This window comes from Sturnus vulgaris, chromosome Z (assembly GCF_052056855.1).
Source record: "Sturnus vulgaris isolate bStuVul1 chromosome Z, bStuVul1.hap1, whole genome shotgun sequence".
Taxonomy (NCBI): domain Eukaryota; kingdom Metazoa; phylum Chordata; class Aves; order Passeriformes; family Sturnidae; genus Sturnus; species Sturnus vulgaris.
In genome coordinates, this window is record NC_142283.1 from 80,825,888 (window position 1) to 80,846,597 (window position 20,710).

The 20,710-nt window shown below is 39.1% G+C and overlaps 1 protein-coding gene across 6 annotated transcripts in view; it reads right to left on the minus strand.

Moving 5' to 3' along the window:
* DYM (dymeclin) overlaps positions 1-20,710 on the minus strand; it is a 216,403-nt gene that overhangs the window by 60,524 nt on the left and 135,169 nt on the right. For 3 of the 6 annotated variants that reach the window (XR_015799699.1, XM_014894890.2, XM_088157402.1), the window contains 2 exons: positions 9,458-9,560; positions 409-462 (listed from right to left, as the gene is read on the minus strand). Coding sequence is in view for 5 of the 6 variants with exons in the window: in XM_014894890.2 (XP_014750376.1) it covers positions 409-462; positions 9,458-9,560 (157 nt within the window). In the remaining variant the exon portion in view is untranslated. The remainder of the gene's footprint in view (positions 1-408; positions 463-9,457; positions 9,561-20,710) is intronic. The other 3 variants (XM_014894892.2, XM_088157403.1, XM_088157404.1) reach the window with 1 other exon arrangement.

Genomic DNA, 20,710 nt, shown 5'->3' on the forward strand with positions numbered 1-20,710 from the left:
TCAGTTTATCTGGGGAGAACAGATATACTTCAGATAATGAGTCCTATTGCAGTGAATAAAGCAAATTGAACCTGCAATGTTACAATACATCTTATTTTCTCTAGAACAGGACAGCTGTTTTTTGTTATTAGCCAACATTATCTTTGAGATCAAGGGTTTGGGTTAACACACACACAAATGCTGGAGTGGAACAAGCTCTGTACACATCGTACCAGCTTGATAGCAACAAAAAAATGCATTGGATTACAGTGTCTTTGGAGAACATGTCATTTAGTAGTGGGCCACAGCTCACCCAGCTCGGGCCCCAGTCTGAATATGAACAAGAGCAGATCTGGAAGAGCTCCACCACATTCCAGTAACATATCTGAAGGGCAATTAAAAAAAAAAAAAAAAAAAAAGGTATCTTACGTGTCTCAACTTTGTTTCAGAGAAGTGAAGGCAATCAGACATCTCCCAGAAGTGCTGGGGATAACAAATACAGGAGGATTAACCAATGGCAATGTATTAGAGGCTTGTCTCCCCAGAGCCTTCTCTTCCCCAGGCTGAACACCCCTAGTTCTCTGCCTCTAACTCCGAGATTGTTACGAATTGCTACTTTCTGCCCAAACTCTGGGTTATTGTTTCTATAATTAACCAATTCTGTGGAATAATTCCTATTTATTAAAGCTGATTTAGCATAACAAACATGCAATGTATTCCACTAATTCACTTAGTTCCTAATCAACAAAGAAATGAGAAAATTAGGAGAAATAGCTGACTACATGAAAGGGAATTAAAAGTTTATCTTTTCAATTACACCTGTGAAAAACATTAGGGTGTCTATACAATTCAATAAAAATGAGTAGCACGGTCTTACAAATTTCAATTTCTTCTAAATACATTCTCTACATTTTCTGAGAGGTTTTCAGAAAGATGTTTCACAGAGAACAAGCATCCATTCCTGTCAATGGTGATAAACAAAATGTAAATTCTCCCTTCTACATTTCTTTAATGCTGTTTTTAGGCCAGGTGATGAGGAAATCAGTTTTCACTAAGTGGTTTACTTTGCTCCATGTGATAGTTCATATGAGCAGCAGAGAGGAGCCAACCTTTCTTCAAAATCCACTTTTGGTTTTGAATTTCTGTCTATACTAATAATTTTTCTTCTCCAATTCTTTTTCTTTTTCACTTCATACCGAGACTGTCTTTTAATATGGTTGACTCATTCCCTTTAAAATACTCTCCTTCCCTTTATCCCATCATTCAGTTTCCTGGCCACCCACACTGCCAATCAGCAGCAGTTGCATAACATTACAGGTAATATTAACAAGAGCCATCAGTGGGAGAATTGCCCTCAGCATGACACTGTGAAATGCTGCTCAGGGTGACAAGACCTCTCCAAGAAAATAAATTGTAAACTGAGGAGATTAGCTTGCTTCAGTAACAAGGACATAACTTGGAATAAATGTGGCTCTGTAGTGGTAGAAAATGGTCCTGTTTTAACATTTTATAGAATTAGAGAATTGTTTAGGTTGGAAAAGCCCTCCAAGGATGGAGTCCAACCATTCCCCCAGCTCTGCCCAGGCCACCACTGATCCCAAGTGCCACATCCACACGGCTTTTAAATCCCTTCAGGGACGGGGACTGCACCACTACCCTGGGCAGCTGTGCCAGAGCTGGACAACTCTTTCCACAGAGAAATTCTCCCTAATATCCAATCTGAACCTTCCCCTGGCCCAGCCTGAGGCCGTTCCCTCTCCTCCTGTCCCTGTTCCCTGGGATAAGATCCCAAATCCCCCCGGCTGTCCCCTCCTGTCAGGGAGTTGTGCAGAGCCACAAGGTCCCCCCTGAGCCTCCTTTTCTCCAGGCTGAGCCCCTTTCCAGCTCCCTCAGCCTCTCCTGGGGCTCCAGCCCCTTCCCCAGCTCCGTTCCCTGCCCTGGACACGCTCCAGCCCCTCGGTGTTCTTTATTGTTCTGAGTGGCCCAGAACCGGACACAGCATTTGAGGTGTGGATGTTTCACTTCAGATTTGAGCAGCCTCTCCACAGGTGAAGAACTTCTTCCATTATTTTATCCAATGTGAAGCACACCATCTTACTCTTACAGCATGTTTCTCAAAATCACTGGGTTTTGGTTCACCCTAATTTCTATTATTTTCTTTGTCCTTCCAGTGCCAAATCACAGATATCTGCAATGAAGGAATCTAAAGACCTTTGTTCGTTCCCTTTTTAAATAACTTCTTAGAACCCTTTGATACAAATGGATGGCTTTTTTTTAAACAACAACTAAAAACGCAGAAAAATCTCACTGGTTAGTCTGTAAATGTCCCCGTAAAATATGAAGAGGAGAAATTGGAAATTGAAGGTACAACATGTTCCGCCAATATCTCATAGAGAAAAAGCAGCACACAGAAATTCCAATTCCAATTAGATATTTAGTACCAAACAGCCTAAAAGGTTTGGTACATACTTTCTTCCTCATCCATTTCCTCTACTTTGTATGGCTGCATGTTTAAAAAAACAATTACTGGGATGTTTATAACATATGGTCACATACTTATGGTTTTTAAGCACTACATTTTTCAATAAAAACCTTGCGTTAGGAACACCAGAAAATTGTTTTAATGCATTGTTGAAATAGATTGCTGCTATAAAAATAAATCCTACTCTTTGGAGAGCTACTGCATTAGGTTGTTCTGTTTGTCTGTGGATGTCTGACCAAGATGAACCATCCAGGTGAATAATTGGTTTCTGAGAAACCCTGAACAACCCATTCATGTGAAAGAGGCAGCAGGAAAAGCATCTAATGACCAAATCAGCAAAGAAGGGTGCTTTGGGGATCAGTACTGCTCCTTTTTTCATCCAAACACTTCAATACTTGCCATTAGTGTGAATAAAACAAATGTTGGTTTACATGGCAGTAATAAACAGTTTTATGGAGAGGCTTATGAGGGCTTTATCTTAATAATGTATCACATTTTCTATCTACAGCTACACTTAAGACCCTTTTAAAATCTCAACATTCCCGGGCTTCCAGTTCTCTCAAATGCAACCCAATTAGCTGTGCAGGAGAAAAATCAGCATACAAAATTCTCCTGTTTAACTTGTGGAGGTACAAAGGAACCCCAAGATCTCATCCATTTATAAGACAAGCTCTTAATAAACTTCTTCAGTTTGATCATCTTTTCTTTTATGGACACTCATTTAAGCAGTCTTCTCAAAAAACATGGGTTTTGAGTACAGAATTTGAACAGATGCCATAATTTATACCCTTTAGGGCAAAATAACAACAATGTCCTAAACCTCTAAAACTATTAAAGAAGAGTAAGTAAAAAATTATGATGTTCATGTTTGGTTTATGTCAAATGTTTCTAACAACCAAAACAAGAGGTTTTGAAATTACTTTAGCAGGTGTTAGAACTTTTGCACTGCTAATGTCAAAAGTTCTTTTACTTAATTGGTCTCCTGATTCATAAACACGAAGAATGAAAGATTTTCAATCAGATGATCATATAAGATGCTACTGCCACAGTAAATATTCTTTCAAAACAAACAAATTTTCATCCTTATTTTCCAAAATAATGAGAATTTTCAAGTGAAATAAGGCTTAACACCATCTATGTAACACAAATACCAGACACCAATGACACATTTGTGGAAGTCCTGGGTGAATAAAGACATCACCTTTTTGAAGAACATCATCTTGATGTTCTTCAACGTATTTGTCTACAAATCTTTCAACCACAAGCAATGTATTTGTAAAGACACGATTATGCAAAAGCAGCTGCAAATAACTATTAGCACTTCATAATAATATACAGAAGTTTAAACAGTCTGAACTTCACCAACATCTTTTTAACAGGATTTTAGGATAGCTCTTCTGTTTAAGGATAATTTATGCAGCATTTTCTCATGAAAGTTTCAATTCATTTAAAGGAAAGAACTGATTAAGAATTCAGACAGAACTGCAGAATTCAGCTATTACTCAATAGAAAAGCTTCCTTTAGATTTGGGTTAGGTTGGTTATTTCAATCTATTCTGAAATAGCTATTTTTTGGTGATATAAAAATAGGGGGATTAGGTAGGAGTAATATATTCTATAAAATATAATTCATCTGGAGGAGGGCATGACTAATATTTAGAAAAAGTATTTATAGGCCCTCTGCTCAATACTGGAGACAGGCAAACCCAAGAATAACCTGATATTGAAAATGTTACTTCATCAGCCATCAAGTCAGAGTAATCAAAAAGAAGGTATTGTAGTGCAAAACAAGGTGACTCTCCTATTAAATGCAACTTAAACAGCTAGAATCCACATACTATACAAAGCCCACCTAGTACTATATTGCTTTACCATATGCTTCCAGTAAACAACACCCTAATAAAAAATTTCTTGTATAATCACATTTTAAGTTTACTCCTCTAGACATCATGAGACACTAAAAATTCACACACAAAAATGAAGTTTTTTAGACCATTAATGATGTGTGGCTAAGGCATTAAAAAAAATCTTACTGGGTTTCTTGATGACATTTTGAAATGGAAGAAAATAGAGACAAAAACACTGAAGAGACCTAAGTGGTTTTAGTGAAATGGAAGAAAATAGAGACAAAAACACTGAAGAGACCTAAGTGGTTTTAGTGGTAAGTAGGTGGTTTCTGAATTTTAAAGAAAGATTATGACAAAAAAAAACCCCAAAAAACAAAGAAAAACCCAAAAAACCAAAACACTACCTTAGCTTTTTTCCTCACCCTAGGATTTGACAAATACGGACATATCTCAGTCAGGAGTCCTGATTTAATTTGGCAAAGGTTTCCCATTCTGCCAACAGTGTATCCAGCTTACACAGTTTGTGCGTTCTTAGCAGTTACCACTGAGCAGTACTTTACAGACTACCAACTGAACAATGTTAATTTCATCACACTAACTCTATTATGGATGACCAGTTTATTTGGAAGCACGTTTAATTTCATTTCTGCATCATTACTGGAGTCATCAGATGATTGTGGGGAAGACTTCCCATTTCTTTGTGAAAACACACGTTTATAGGAGAACACTTCTATGTGACGGCAGAGCTCACATTAAACTGTTCTTTAGATAATTAAAAAAATCAGACAGAGCTGCAAGATACCTAATGTAAAATCAGCTATGCAAGCACAGAGCATATTATAGGACCTGATGAACTTAGGGGTGTTTTCCACTTCAAACAGCTCAGTGAGTCACAGAATCATATAATCCCAGAACGATTTGGGTTGGAAAGGCTTGTAGATCATCTCCTTCTCACCCCCAAAGCATCACAACACTTACTTAGAGTTCAAATTGCTCACATAAATAGTGAATTAAATACTTGTTTGCTACATATTGGATTAAAAATTAAGTTTTCTGCAAGTTAACTGAATCTAGAACACTAACGGATTTTAGATCTGTTCTATTATGTTTAAAAGACAGCAAACACTGCAGTTCACGGACCCGATTTTACCTACTCTTTAGCAATTTCAAGTTTCTAAGATAAATACAGAGCTCTTCATTACAACAGGAAGTAAATTATGCAGGGGAACCTTTCTACATCTATTTATTGATGTACAGGAGGGAGAGTGGGCTGGTTCTCTCTTGGGGGAACTCAAACGAAGGACTATTTATGAAGTACTTGAAACTTTGAATCTAATCAAATGTAATAACAAGATATAAGCTCCCACCATCCCCCAAATTTCTCTTTTGTTAAAACCACTTTTGTAATACTGCTTTTTAATAACCCCCATAATGGCCGAATTAGAGGGACCCCAACTGATGTCATTCATCCCACATAAAACAAACATTGCTTTTTCTTCTTAGCTTTGTTTTACAAGCTACATTACTTCCAGATGACGCTCGAGGGGCCTAGGAGTTTCAAGAGTTAGATGGTTAAACAGACAGCTGCTTTCTATTTACCATATAAATCAGGGAAAAATCAAAGAAGAATCTAAATATTGGAATTCATTTAGACCATTATAGAGCACAAACTGAGGGGGAAAAGAAAATAATACAGAAATCTCATCATCCAGATGCAAAGTTTAATTCTGGTTATCAAGATGAGAGAAAAACTCATCAACATTTGCAGAATTCCAGCCCTCCATGAAAGCCAGCTTTGCACAGTGGGTAAATTTACTGGATTGGGAAGGAGTCAGGAAAAGTCAGCTTTGATTGGGAACTCTCCCAGTACCACCAGGCTTTGCTACTGCAGACTTTACATATATAACTATGTATTAAAACATATATTTTTATACATATACATGCACACACAGAGCTCACTACATTTGTATTTTTTACATTTTTCCCTTTGAATTGCCAACACGCTTTTATTTCTACACTAAATAACAAAAAATACAACAGATTTTGAACGGAGGATGGCTCTCTCAATCATTATATTGATTAATGTATCTATTAATATGAGAAGTTTGATATTATACTACGAGGTTTCTATCCCAAATTTCATCCACCACTGAAGTGCTGTTTAGATGACAATGCTACGTGTCAAATAAGTGAATGTATTGCCACTAAGTGGGATCTGTTTTAGAATTTTTCCTAACACATTTAAGCTTCATCTGGCTAGAACAATTTATTTTTAACCCAAAATTTAGGAGGTAAGACTCAAGTGATTATTTCTGCTGAACTACTTGAATCTAATACTATACCTACATTTGATTTTTAATTTCCTCAATTTTTGCATTAAGGAAACTGGTTCTTTTTTCTTACATGAGCAAGAAAATTACATAAACTTGCCAAAAATCAAACTTTAATCTCTTCTTCTCCATCCACTCTTTCTCTAGAAAGATATAAGGAGAATCTCTCATTACCAGTTGCAGTTTAACAAGCAGGGGAAGTGCTCAAAAATCATAAAGAACGTGATGAAATCCTTAAAAATAAGTTTTTGGGGTAGATGGTAGCTCCATAAACAACACATCTGATGTGCTACTTCTCAAGAGAAGTTAGCATATCTTTAGTTATGCTGTTAAGTACCTCTGATTTGATAAATCACATTAGGCTGAAATCAAATTACCAAGAAAATCATTGATATGTTTACTTAAGTAGTATGTCTTGATTTGAACTGAAAGAAGCAAAATTCTCAATTATTTTATTACCAGTTTCCATGTTTGCTAAAAACATTGGAAAATAATGCCTTCATGGAGTGCAAGAAAGCAAGAAAGATAAAAACTAAGTGGATTTTTCCCATTTCCAACCTGATTGAAATGTAGTGTCTTAAAACAGGTCAATGCTGTTACAAAAACAATGACTACTATTATGGTTTATGAAACAAGAAGCAAACTACTCAGCCTGAGAATTAGTCTAACGAAGGATCCTGCCTTTGAGGCAATGACAGAGGGTGGCTGTCTCCGTCCTGCTGCCTTGTCCATCCTGCTCCTGAATCTCACCACACTGACAAGAGTTAATCAGGAAAGGACCTGGACGCTGATCAAGCCTCCATAAATGAAACAACTTGCTCTTTTCTCTTTTAAAAAACAAACAGAAAAAACCCCAGCAAGAACAGTATCAAGGCCAACGGGGTCAGTTCCTTACTCCAGTTCCCAGTTCTGCTGATACATCACAGACTCGATGGCAGACTGCACCAGATAGTCACAAAAAGAACATTAAGAAACGTGGTAAAGGTAGAACTCAGTATATTCCAACCACCATCAGTGAGTATAAGCTTAGGGACTGTGTATTGGATCCAAAACTTACTAGAATTAAAGAATATTACTGTTCAAACACCCAGAATCTAAGACAGTATCTTCAGCAGCACCTACAATAATTTTATGCATGATTTAACCCTTGGATTCGGGTTGGATGTAAATTCCCCTTTGGATTACAGAGCATAGTAAGAACATTATTAATTTCTAAATTAAAGTGAATGAAAAAATGGTGAGAGATGCATTTTTAAAATACATATTTGGTTTGTACAGAACCTGCAAAGAGAACTGCTTATTAGGCAAACCTCCAGCTCTCAATGAACAAACCTGTGCAGAGCAGGCAAAATTGGAATCACCCCTTTCCTTAGCTCCACGCTGGGATACAGAGGCAGAACATGCTTCAGAACTTCAGACATTTCAGTCCCCTCAGCTCCCACACTCCTCCTTGCTCTTACACACAACATAAACACAGGCTTTCAGAAGCAGAATATGCTGAGGTGATGAGATCTGGCCTCAGTCAACTGCCTATATTTCAGACTGAGCTGTAACATGAGCAATTTGGAGAGGAAAAGGAAAGGACAAGAAAGCCATGTTTAACAGTTTACCTTATTGTTTCAAAATACAGTCCATTAACTTACTTTACTCTCGCCTACGCCAATCTTCCCAAGTGCTCTCTTTCCCCCTTCCACCCCTCCATCACACCAAGAGTAAAAAGAGAAGAAATTCAGTGGAGTGTCTAAGCCTCTTGGCTGTACTCCAGGGAGCTTTTCCAGCTCTATCAGCTGCATTGTTCAGCTGTCTCTGCAGGTAAGGGGACAACTTCATACAGAAAGCCTTTCCCTGGGCCTTTCTTTAACTGCAGAATTGTTTACATCCAGAAAGTTAAAAAGAAGCCCAAAGCCTATAAAATGTTTTTCAAGCATTGTATTCTTAAACACCCTAAAATATGTATCTTCCTATGTATGTTATCACATGCCTATGTGTGCCTTTGTGTTTTACAGACGTGTATCATGCTGTTTTCTTATTTAGGTCACTAAACTACTATATCAAATTATCTTTTTAGGTATTTTTATATTTAATGCTAGAGTAATAGGATATGTAAATTCTCAGGCAGGCATATTCTGGATCATGTATTAGCCCTGAAAATAAAAACAGTTGATACGTTTTCATCCTCAAAAATCCAGAGCAACACTTTTCTTTCCTTCACACAGTATTGCAGTGAGGGTTCAAATGAGTACAGACCAAAGATACTTCAGCAGCACAAAGATATTATTCAAGTCCTCTCACGACGTCTCCTTCTTCCACCCAAAGCAAAGATTTCCCAATAAGCCATGCAATTAAATACAAAATTGTTGCCTGCTTGTGGGCATTGGCTCAGCAATGAAGGGAACTCTAAGTATCCATGGATTCAGAACATCCTAATTTGCCCCATGACTGCAGTACTCCCCCAGAGGCTCACTGGGAATTGTTTTCAATCATTTTTAGGCCATTTTAAGATTCTGTGGATGTTAAAACCCAGCTCTTAAAAATGCCGTTTTCAACTGTGTGATTTAAATATCCTGAATTACAAATGGCTTGAAAAGCACGAGTTGACAGTAAGCCTCTTCCCTCTGCATAGCTGTGGTTTTGTTCTGCCATTTCTAAGTGTAATTCTTGTTTTTTAGAGATGTTTCAGACATGACATCATTCATACAGGTTCCTGTATTTTGATGTTGGTGGTTGCTCGGCTGCCACACTCTGAGAATTCTTTGCAGATTTAGGGATGTATGACTCGAATTTCGAAGCACCCATTACAACATTCATTTTGATACTCACATAATCAGGAAGTGGAGAGTCGTTTGAACCCAGGGAACCTCTCAAGGACTGCGTGGCTTGCTCCAGCACTTTGTTGTGTTTTTTAGACAACAGAGAAAATAAACTGGGGGGGAAAAAAAATTAAAATAACTTCACGATAATGTCCTGAAATAGTTAAGACTGTTCAGTAAGGAAAGAAGCCTTATTATATACAAAAAATTTTCAGAATTCAATGCACAATAGTTGTATCATTTATTTATTTATTTATTTACATCTGGGTAAATAACAGCAGAGTTTGAATCTGAAATATTCTATACCATATATGATCTGAAGAACATTTTATGTTCATTATAAAATTCTTAGAAGTCCAACTGTCCCAGAAGGAATGCATACGTGCAATTTTGATTCATAAATAGTTTGTGTTCACTAGAATGCAATTTTTAAGTGCAGCACCTCATGCAATACATTGTAATATACATTTAAGTATCTCATATATTATCCTTTCTAATAACCTATTGCTTAGACAGGAGAAATCTGAGTATATGACAAAAGCTTTGGGTATTTCGAGGCCAAGTTACTGCATTTTACTAGTATATATTACTTTCAGATTTATTTTAGCCTAAGTCAATGAAAAAATGATTACCTTAGCTTTTTAAATAATCTGTTAAATCAGAGGTCCATACACATACAGAGAAACAAACACATTTTTCCTGTGTTCTGGAAAAAGGCAGGGCAATGACACTCACAGAGGATGGTGTAAGCTGATTTACAAGGAGAATGGTGGAAGCAGCAGCAGTGGGAGAAGGCCACCAGCTAATGCTCACAGCAGCAAAGAGTCAGATACTCCTCTAAAGCCCTGGATAGCTCAAACGTGACTGTCAATTCACAGATAAACCCATCCCCAACTAGGAAGAGCTTCTAAGGCCATTGAGTACAGCCATGCCCCCAGCACTGCCCAGGCCACTACCGCCACATGTCCCCAAGTGACTCATCCCCAAGGCATTTAAATCCCTCCAGAGATGGGGACTCCTCCAATGCCCTGGGCAGCCTGTGAAAGAACAACCCTCTTCCCTGGAGAATTTTTCCTTAATATCCATTCTAAAACTACTCTGGAGCAACCTGAGGCCATTTGCTCTTCTTACATGTCAGATGTTTTTAGGCTTTCTGTGTTTAAAAACCTATTTTGGACTTCTTTACTTCCTTTTGGAGCATTACAGGACTCCTACTAGGTTTTCCTAAGATGACTATGTGTGCTTTAGAGGGTGGAAAGGCTAGCTTGATCAACAGGCACCAAAAGGGTTACAGGTGAGGCCCTGGCACAGGCTGCTCAGAGAAGCTGTGGCTGCCCCTGGATCCCTGGAAGTGTCCCAGGCCAAGCTGGACAACCTGGGATAGTGGAAGGTGTCTCTGCCCATGGCCAGGGGCGGAATGGGATAAGATCTAAGGTCCCTTCCAACCCAAACCATTCCGTGATGTTGTGAACACAATTCACTTACAAGTGGCAAAAGCTACCTCAGTATTACATTCTGGACATCCTCCATTTCTTGGAGCTGGATCAGTGTTTGAAGGCATGTGCTGGCAAGGCTCTTCTGCCTCAGGAAATGATGATCAGCACTGGGAGAATCCTCTGAATTTTTTTAACTTGTGATGTATCATTCCTATTATATCCTTCACAGATGGTAGGAGTGGATTCTTTGGAGTACCAGTACTTGACATACCAAGAGCCTCAGGAAAAGTCTTTTCCAACACTCCCCACAGCCATGAGGAATTATTTACACTAACTCACAGCTATTAGTCAATACCACTAGAACTTTCCATGTTAAAAGGGGAAGAAGCAATACAGAAATTAAGATATATTGGTAGCTTTCCACCTTTTCCCCCCTCCCATATTCTCCAATTGCAGGCTGAAATTTTTGTCCAGATCAATAACTGGATCTGCAAACTGGTCCTTGGTAGGAAACAGCAGCACTACTTCTGCAACCATGGGTGTATCTTTGAAGACTCAGATTTCAGAGATACTGTCATCAGCACCATCTAGTGCTGTGGAGACAAAATAATCAGTTTAAACCAAGCTGGAGATGCTTATGGTGGGGTGCAGCAAAACCAGGTTAAATCTGGTGTCTGCTCCAGAAGATATAGATAATTTTACAAAGAGGAAGAATTTGGAATAAAGAGGATTTACAGCTAGTAGATTCTTCTCCGAAATACATAAAGCACTCTGGCTTTAAAGGAAATTTAAATATAAACAAAGAAGTGGCATCAAAATTTCAGAAAGTGCAAGCGTTCAAAGCATGTGAAGAGGGAAATGAACATGCAGTGGTACTCTGCATGGAATCAGAATGGCAAAAAGTAAATTTATTTATTCTAACAGAAATGTAGACAACTGGGAAAAAGTAGAAAGGAAAATAATTGATAAATTATTTCTTTATGTATTCCTAAAGGGTTTTTCTTAATAAGGAAGTGTACTATAAGTAGTTTATGGCATAAGCTAGACCTTGGTGGCTGATTCCCAGTTCCAAAGCAGCAGTGCAGAGGCTTTTGATGTCTTCCCCCTTGCAAAGTTCTGCCTTCCAGCCACAATCTCATGTCCTTTACACCATGCTGGGACAATTCTTTGTGAGACCACTGCCCGTAACACAAACATCCAGGTTAAAAAACCACAATTCTATCTTCCATCCATTGGTATCCTTCTCCAAGGACTATCCTTTAGATAAGCACAAAGACAGGGATACATGGCAGGATTTTTCATACTAAATTTTTCATAATACAAATACACAGAACTGCAAACTCAAAGAGCTCCACAAAAACACTCTAGCTAAACACAGAAGAAAAAAAATCAAGGCCAGATATTGTGATTAACGACTGGATTTGGAGCTTCCTAGGAAGTGCTATTGCCTCCTGAATTGGTGCAAAATTGAGTTCCAAGTCATTCACTTATTATTATGCTCCATCTCCAGCTCTGAAAACCACCTTGATAAATATCAGACTAAGTTTTAAAGTCTCAGCATAGAGTTAGTTAGGACCCTCAAAAGGCATTTGTATGCAGTTTAGCTCATAAATACCTTTCATCACCAACAAATGCTGTGTTCTAAAAGAGCTGCTTGATTCTGCAGCAGTCATGTCTCCAGTGTCTGTAAGGTTTTAGGCTTGATTTTGATTTTCAAGGCATGAATAATGCAATTTAAAAAAAGCAAAAATGCTTTACAACAAGGTTGTTCTCCTTTTCACAACAAGGTACAAGGTCCAGAAGTGGAAGCTGAGACTGTCTCCCAAATTTCTCTCATGTGTATTCATCACACATCTATTTTTGCCCAACTAAAAAGCCGACATAAAACAGAAAAATGCATGTACTATGTGGTCACCGAGGGCAGCGTGCACAGGCTGACAGGAATATGGATTTTTCTACCAGAACATTTGTCCTCTTTCATCCACTCTTCTCCACCGACTGTCAGGCAGGCTATGGAGCTCGACAGCCCTTCAATCTCACCCATTACAGACTTTTCATAATAATTAAAAGCTTTGCTCAGAACAATGAAAACATCTTGGTACCCCACCTCATCTCCCTCTCACAGAAGTACATCCAGACCAATGTTTAGCAAGCAAAACAGTGAAGTTGGAATAGGAACAAGACGAGGTTAACAGCTGGCATCTGTTCGGAAGATTAGGAATAATCATCAGCTGGCATTATCAGGAGAAATTCCTGGCTGCGAGGGTGGTGAGTCCCTGACACGGGGTGCCCAGAGAAGCTGTGTGCAGCTGGAAGTCTCCAGGTCCCTGGCAGTCCAAGGCCTGGCTAGGCAGGGCTTGGGGCAACCTGGTCCAGTGGAAGGTGCCCCTGACCACGAACAGGGTGATCTTTGAGGTCTTTGCAACCTACACCATTCTGGGATAACGTGATCTATTACAGATCATCAAATCACACCAGGGATGAGCTCAGCCAACAAGGAAGACTCAAGGCTGAAAAACAATCTCAAGGTCCTGTGGTTGTTTGTTTTTAAGGAATTAAAAACAGCATTGGTTTCTTACCTCCCTTCACACAGCAGTTTTTAATTTAACTCAGGGCTGAACTTCAATAAATAAAAAAATTAATACAGACTAAATAGTAATAGTTGCTAATACCAGTGAATTGATTAAGTGCTATTTGCACACACAATAAAATGAAAACCAGTAATATATGAACTTGACACTTTCAAATAGTCAACTCCACAAAGTCTGTAGATCCAGAAAGAAAAAAAAAAGCCAATAAGGAGACTCATTTAACAAGTGCCTCAAAAAGTCTAATTTACATCAGTTTGAAACAGCTCATAAAGTACACTTTTCACATAAAAAAGCCCAATGTATATAATGCAGCTTTCATAATGAGAAAATTGGAAAAAAATGTGTTGGTATTAAAATTAGAAGTTGAAAAGAAATCCGAAGTTAAAATTTGCTAAAACCTTTTCTGAAAGCTTTGGACAATGAGAAGGAAAGGTAGCAGTATACTTTATTTTAAGGAAGGATAGGATGCTCCAAAATAATGACATGCAGTTTGTCCTGAGCATAATACTGGAACAGTGATCATGAAACTCATTCCAAGGAGGATATCACCAGCAATTAAAAATATATCTTGTCGATGATCTTTCAATGAGACTGGAAGTAAAATAAGGCACAATAGTACCCCTGTTGTAACAGGCTTCTACACATCATTTATATGAATTTGTTCCATGTGAGATATTTTTCTTTTTAAATTAAGACAGTTGAATAATAAAAAGCAACATGGGATGCATTATACGAAGTGAAGGTGAGACAGTCTGAAAAATATTCTTATTAGGGCCAAAATGGAACACATTCTTGGCCCATCTAAAACCAAACCTAATAAACACTCGAGCTTGAGCTACCAAAATACTTTCAATATACAGACAGAATATATGAAGTGACTTACATCAATATACATCAATGGTAAAGAAATGCCAATGGCCTGAAGTTCTGTCAGGGAGGTTTAGGTGGGATATCAGGGAAAGGTTCTTCCCCCAGAGGGAATTCCCCAGGGAATGGGCACGGCCCCGAGGCTGCCAGAGCTCCAGGAGAGTTTGGACACTGCTCCCAGGGATGCACAGGGTGGCATTGCTGGGGTGTCTGTGTAGGGACAGGAGCTGGGCTGGATGATCCCCTGGCGTATTCTGTGATTCTATGAAATACTACAGTTAAACTTTGCAAATGGCACAATCACTACAAGAGTGATAAACAAAGAGATAAAGTATTTTAACTAAATTTTTCTTTACCTTTCAAGAAGTTGGACACAAAATAAACTTGCTGGGACTTAATGCATCAACAAAAACTAAGCTGGCTCCATAAGTATGAAGAATTTCACTGTGGGAGCAGCAACTAAGGATGACCAGATAGCAAACAGCTGTCTATAATGCAACAAAACTGCTGAAAGAGTACCTGTCTTTGGTTTTAACAAAAATATGGCCCTTCACGACAAGAAGGACATTGAGGTGCTTGAGCATGTCCAGACAAGGGAACAGAGCTGGGGAAATGGCTGGAGCCAGGTGGGTGTCAGTCTCTTATTCCAGATAACAAGTGACAGGATGAGCAGAAATGGCTCAGGGTGTGCCAGAAGGCTTAGTTTGGATATAAGTTCTAAAAAAGTTTATAAAAAAAAGTTATAAAAAGTTTCTTCATGCAAAGGGCTGTCCAGACCTGGCACAGCTTCCCAGGGCAGTGGTGGCATCCCATCCCTGGAGGTGTTTAATAGCTGTGTGGATGTGGTACTTGGGGACATGGGGTGGTGGCGGGCTGGGCAGTGCTGGGGGAAAGGCTGGACTCAAACTTAGAAACAAACGATTCTATTATTTTATATTCAGTAAAGTTGTGCTGTGCAGCAACTGCCCCGGCATCCTGTGTGCAAGATTTTGAAACAATTGTATGGAAATGCAAAGGCTCTAAATCCATGAAATGCTTGATATGGAGAATACTTCTCCATGAAATGATTGAAAACTCATTCATTCAAATGATTTGAGAAAAGCTGAAAGAGTGATTTGACCAAAAAACCCAAACATATGCAAAAGGAGAAAAGAAGCTTGCTTTCAGAGGATTCTACAAGATACCAAAGCAAAAACAAAACAAAACAAAACAAAACAAAGCAAAAAAAAAAAAAAACAAAAAAACAAACAAACAAACAAAAAAAAAAAAAAAAAAAAAGAAGAAGAAGGAAGGAGGAAAAAAAAAGTTACAGTTATTGAAACAGAAACTTAATTATGATTACATGGGCAGAAATCTCTCTTAGAAAGAAGGTTGAAGCCAGGCTCGAGGTGCAATAAATTCCTATTTGCACTGTCAAATCAATGGCAAAGAGGCAGGAAAAACCTGGGAGGAAAGAAGACAATTTCAATACCTAGGGTATGAGATGAGCTTAGACTGATGGTGTGATACAAAGAAAGAGATGCAAGACTGAAAAAAAGGGTCAAAATAGATAGACAATGGATAGAAACAAACTGATGATATTAGCAGAGCAAAGTCAGATGGAGTTTTATATATATATGACATCAAGAAGGGGTAAGGATTGGATTTCTCACAATTCAAATCACTACTGAGCTTCTAAAGGTGAATTTTCATTTCTCCGTGTATCTAGAAATATTCTGTATGTGCTGAGAAGAGAACTACTTGAGGACTAAAGCACCTCTCCACAGAATTTATTTGATGTCTGGAAATTCAGATGTTCTGAATTTTTTCTGCTCACTCTCCTAATTCAGAAGTGCTGCAAACCAACTAAACAGCACCCAAACACAAACACTATCTGGTGGCAGAAAAGAACCAGTTCCACGGATCAAAAAATTTGAGGATGAATGTTCTCAAACAATTCAGCAATATTGTGCTGCTTTTTCTCTCTCCTCCTATACACATGCCAAATGTACTATTGTTCTCTATTTTAAAGACTTAAATATAAAGCCCTAAACACCAAAACCTTGCTAGACAAAAAAATACTCCTTTTAAACAAATGAATTTTACATTGCCACAAGCATATTAGGAAAAAGCTCTAAAAATATTTTATTTTCGAAACCTGGCATCTAAACATTAAAACCATACCTTTTACAATACCATTTCTGCATATGTAAGGAACACTTCTTGGGTTTGACTTATTTTTTTAAAAGGATTACAGCAAAAAATAAAATTGTGTGCTGTGGCACAAGAACTCTAGACATGGATATATGCCTGCATCTCCAAGCAGACAACCTGAAATGCCCATCTGGTTGAATAAAGGTCTGTGAAGGGTCATACCAGACATCAGAACAAAACAAATGTACCGTGCTGCTCCACTTGAAACACAATAAATGTATTGTCCCATAGACCTGCATGGGGACAGGTTGTAAGCAAGTGCCTGTCTGTGGGTGGAGAAGTGCTCTGTGAGCACTTAAAGAACCCAGCACTGAGAGAAATCCATTTAAAAAATAAATGCAGAGAAAAATCCCTAAGCCCCAGTGCTCATGTCTACTAAAGAGCCCTTGAGGCATTCTGCATTCAAATGATCCAAGCTACAATGGCACATAAATAGAAATAAAGAGAGACAATAGCCATGGAGAACACCAAGGCCTTTGCAGAGCAATTTACTCCATAGAGGGGTACTGCTCTTATTTATCTGAGCCCAACTCTAAAGCCTGGGAGACATTTAGGATCCCAAGAAACAGAATCAAACCAATTAAAATATTAAATAACAGAATAAACAGAAAGTAAGAACACATTTTATATCTTTCTTTCTCATTTTGTAATGTGAAATATAACTAAATTCTGCTGAATAAAGATTTGCTATATTTACTGTTAGGTCCATCTGGCTTATGGAAATGATGTGAAATCAAGAGACTCATAGTGTGCAGACTTGACAAACATCATGGATATAATAGCATGGTTTGCATGGGCCACGCTAATGGACAAAGACTGTTCAAGGGATCAGGGAATGAAAAGAAACTCACAGATAGTACAATATTCACATGAGAAGGGCATTGTACATTCTGATTTTGCTGAACAGTGATCAGACCTTTTTCTGCTTATCTCATCTTGTGCCTTCTTAAAAATATAAGTTTGTGTCTCCTTGGAAACAGCTGTGTGCCACAGCTGGCAGCTATTTCAGGGCAGATCCCAAACCATAGAACCTCTGAGTGATTGGGATGGAAACAGATCTTAAAGCTCATCCAGTTCCAGCCCCTCCTATGGAGAGGGAGATCTTCTACTGTCCCACGTTGCTCCAAGCCCCAGTGTCCAGCCTGGCCTTTGACACTTCCAGGGAGCCAGGGCAGCCACAGCTGCTCTGAGAAACCTGTGCCAGGGCCTGCACACCCTTCTGAATAAAGAATTTCTTCCTAATATCCAATCTGAACCCACCCTCTGTCTGTTTAAAGCTGTCTTGTCAGTATCTGCCCATGTCAAAAGTAATTCTCCTGAGCTGATCTCTGGAATCACAAATGCTTTTAATGGAGCCTGGGTAAGAAAATAATTTCTATCCCATCTCCCTGCTAAACAGCAAACATAAAACACTCTTTTAATTCTACAATCCTAAACTTGATCCTAATAAATTATATACTTCAAGATATCTTCATGACAAAACATCTTATTAATTTTAAAGAGTACCCTTTTATCTGCCACTGTTTACATACGAGCAGAGATCTATAAGTCATGTGCCATAAAGCCATATCAAATTCTGCCTCACAGAGGATAACATTATTATTTAGAATATTGTTATATTAAGTAGAAAAATGAGAAGTCACCATACACTTGTAGGTATATAAGCAAAATCAAAAACAACCTAGAACAATTAAGGGAGGCTTTGCATTAACGAACAGGATTTCCTGCTAAAATGGAGTTAGAAAGACAATGACACTAGAAACAACATGGAAGAAAGGAATTTGATGTGGCAAGACAAAAGTAAATATTTACAAAATAAGCCAAGAGTTTAATTTCCACAGACAAGGAAATGTATTTTTCAACTGAAGGCATAAATTGTTCGGCATCTCATGGCCACTTTCCAGCCAATGTTGGGAAATGGATGCTCCTATTGCTTGAGAAGTAAAAGGAACAGAAGGCAGTAAATTCCTTCCCCTATATCTTGGTACAGATCGTTTTATTCCCCTTTTGTCTGGCATGCCAAATAACATCCTTGTAATTCCACTTACAGGGCAGAGGCGGGCTAGGACCCAACTCTAGGTTGTAATGAAGTAGAAACTCAGTAAGCAGACTGTGAGCTACCACGGACTGAATTCCTGCACACAAATCCTATAGGACGTGATGATTTTGACTTGACAGGGCAGTGCTTTGCTAAGCACCATCTCTTTCCTGTACTTTTCAAGGGAGTGACAAGTGGGAAACTAAATTCTGAAAAGCTGAAAGCTAAGAGATGAAAATGAGAGCAGTCCAGTATAAACAGAATGCATATTTGCATATATTAAATACAAGGTTTATTCTGAGCTTTAAATCCTCCAACCTGTTTTAGATGTCTCAAGGTATGCATGTAATTCCTTCCAATGATCCCTGTGTTTGTCATGTTACTATTTTATTAGAATATCAAATCGTAAGAGCCAACAATATTTCCTTTTAATCTACTTGCTCTTAATTCAGGCTAAGTGTCTCATAACTGCTGAGAGATGACATTTGCCTTGAATGAGGGCAAAACTCTGTGGGTGAGAATCAGAGGAAGTTGCTAGAGAAAGCATCCTGAGCAAAACTCTCACCCAAAACCCCAACAACAGACTCCTAACAAAGAAATAACAAAATGAAAATTAGAAAGACACTGCTGTCATGCAACCTAAGGTCCAAATCCCTGTCCTTTGACCAGCTCAGATTCAGCCCAGCTTTGCCCAAACACACGGGCTGTGCAAGCACATTTGTATTTGTGCGTATCTGGGTGCTTCCTGCACTTGGAAAGAGAATTGCTGTGCCCTGTGATCTCATTCTGACAGGAAAGATTCTGGGTCCACTTTAGGAGGTAACACTCATTCTGCAGGCAGGTCACAGGGTATGTGTATTGCTTACAGCCCTCTTTCTTCTATGATTTAAGCAGAACATGAGTCTGGAGCCCGAGTTCTGTACCCGGAGCCCTCATGGCACACACCTCTGACACCACCCTGTCCTTATGCAGCCCTGTGGGCTCAGTGGGAGTTTGGCTTTTCAGTGTCCTGGCACGGTTACAATGAAATAATTGTTCATTGTAGTCTCCACTGAGACTTGGAAATAACACCACAGAGTCACAGAGTGTCTGGGTGGGAAAGGACCTTAAAGCTCATCCAGTGCCACCCCCTGCCATGGGCAGGGACACCTTCCACTGTCCCAGGCTGCTCCAAGCCCTGTCCAGCCTGGCCTTGGACACTGCCAGGGATGCAGGGGCAGCCACAGCTGCTCTGGGCACCCTGTGCCAGGGCCTGCCCACCCTCCCAGCCAGCAATTCCTTCCCAAGATCCCATCCAGCCCTGCCCTCTGGCACTGGAAGCCATTGCCTGTGTGCTGTCCCTGCCTGCCTTGTCCCCAGTCCCTCTGCAGCTCTCCTGGAGCCCCTTCAGGCCCTGGCAGGGGCTCTGAGCTCTCCCTGGAGCCTTCTCTCCTCCAGGCTTTGACCTAACTTCATAAAACTTGAGTTTCACTGTCAAAGCAGAACAAGAAACAAGCCCCTAGGAGGACCCATCATATGCTGCAGAGAATACTATTTTTGTCTTAAGCCTTTGTCTCCTTTCCTCCTCCTTTCTTTCAGTCCCTGTCCTAAGGGTTCTCTTTGACCTCCTTGCTCCACAGGAAGGAGTTTACTGCTTTCCTCATGGACTGACCTTCTCTTTGGCAGGTGTCTTTCCTGACCTCACCTTTCTCCCTCCACAGTGATCCTGCCAGCAGGCATGGAAAGCCTCTAGCTGTCTCTCCCTCATCTCTACAGTTTGTTTGATTACCCTACTGACACAAAACCTCTAAAATTTTAACGAAGTGGAAACATTTTTTTTTTTAAGAATTAAAATCAGTTGAACCAATCAACTTTACAAGAAAGCCATTACTAAGGACACTACAGAAATGACCAAAAATTCAAACCTGACATAGGTGTCACAGCTAAGATGTTCTCCCAAACAAAATCTTGGATGCAAGGACTCTGTTTTGCATAACAATAACGCCATTTCTACACTTCCAATAGCCCATAAAGGAAAAAAAGCTGAAAGATAACACATTTACATCTGTGGATAACTTTCATAACTGTTCATAGTGGGTAGCAATGGTTTTTTTTCCAGATTAATATCTATAAACGATTTGCATTTTCACTGTGAACAC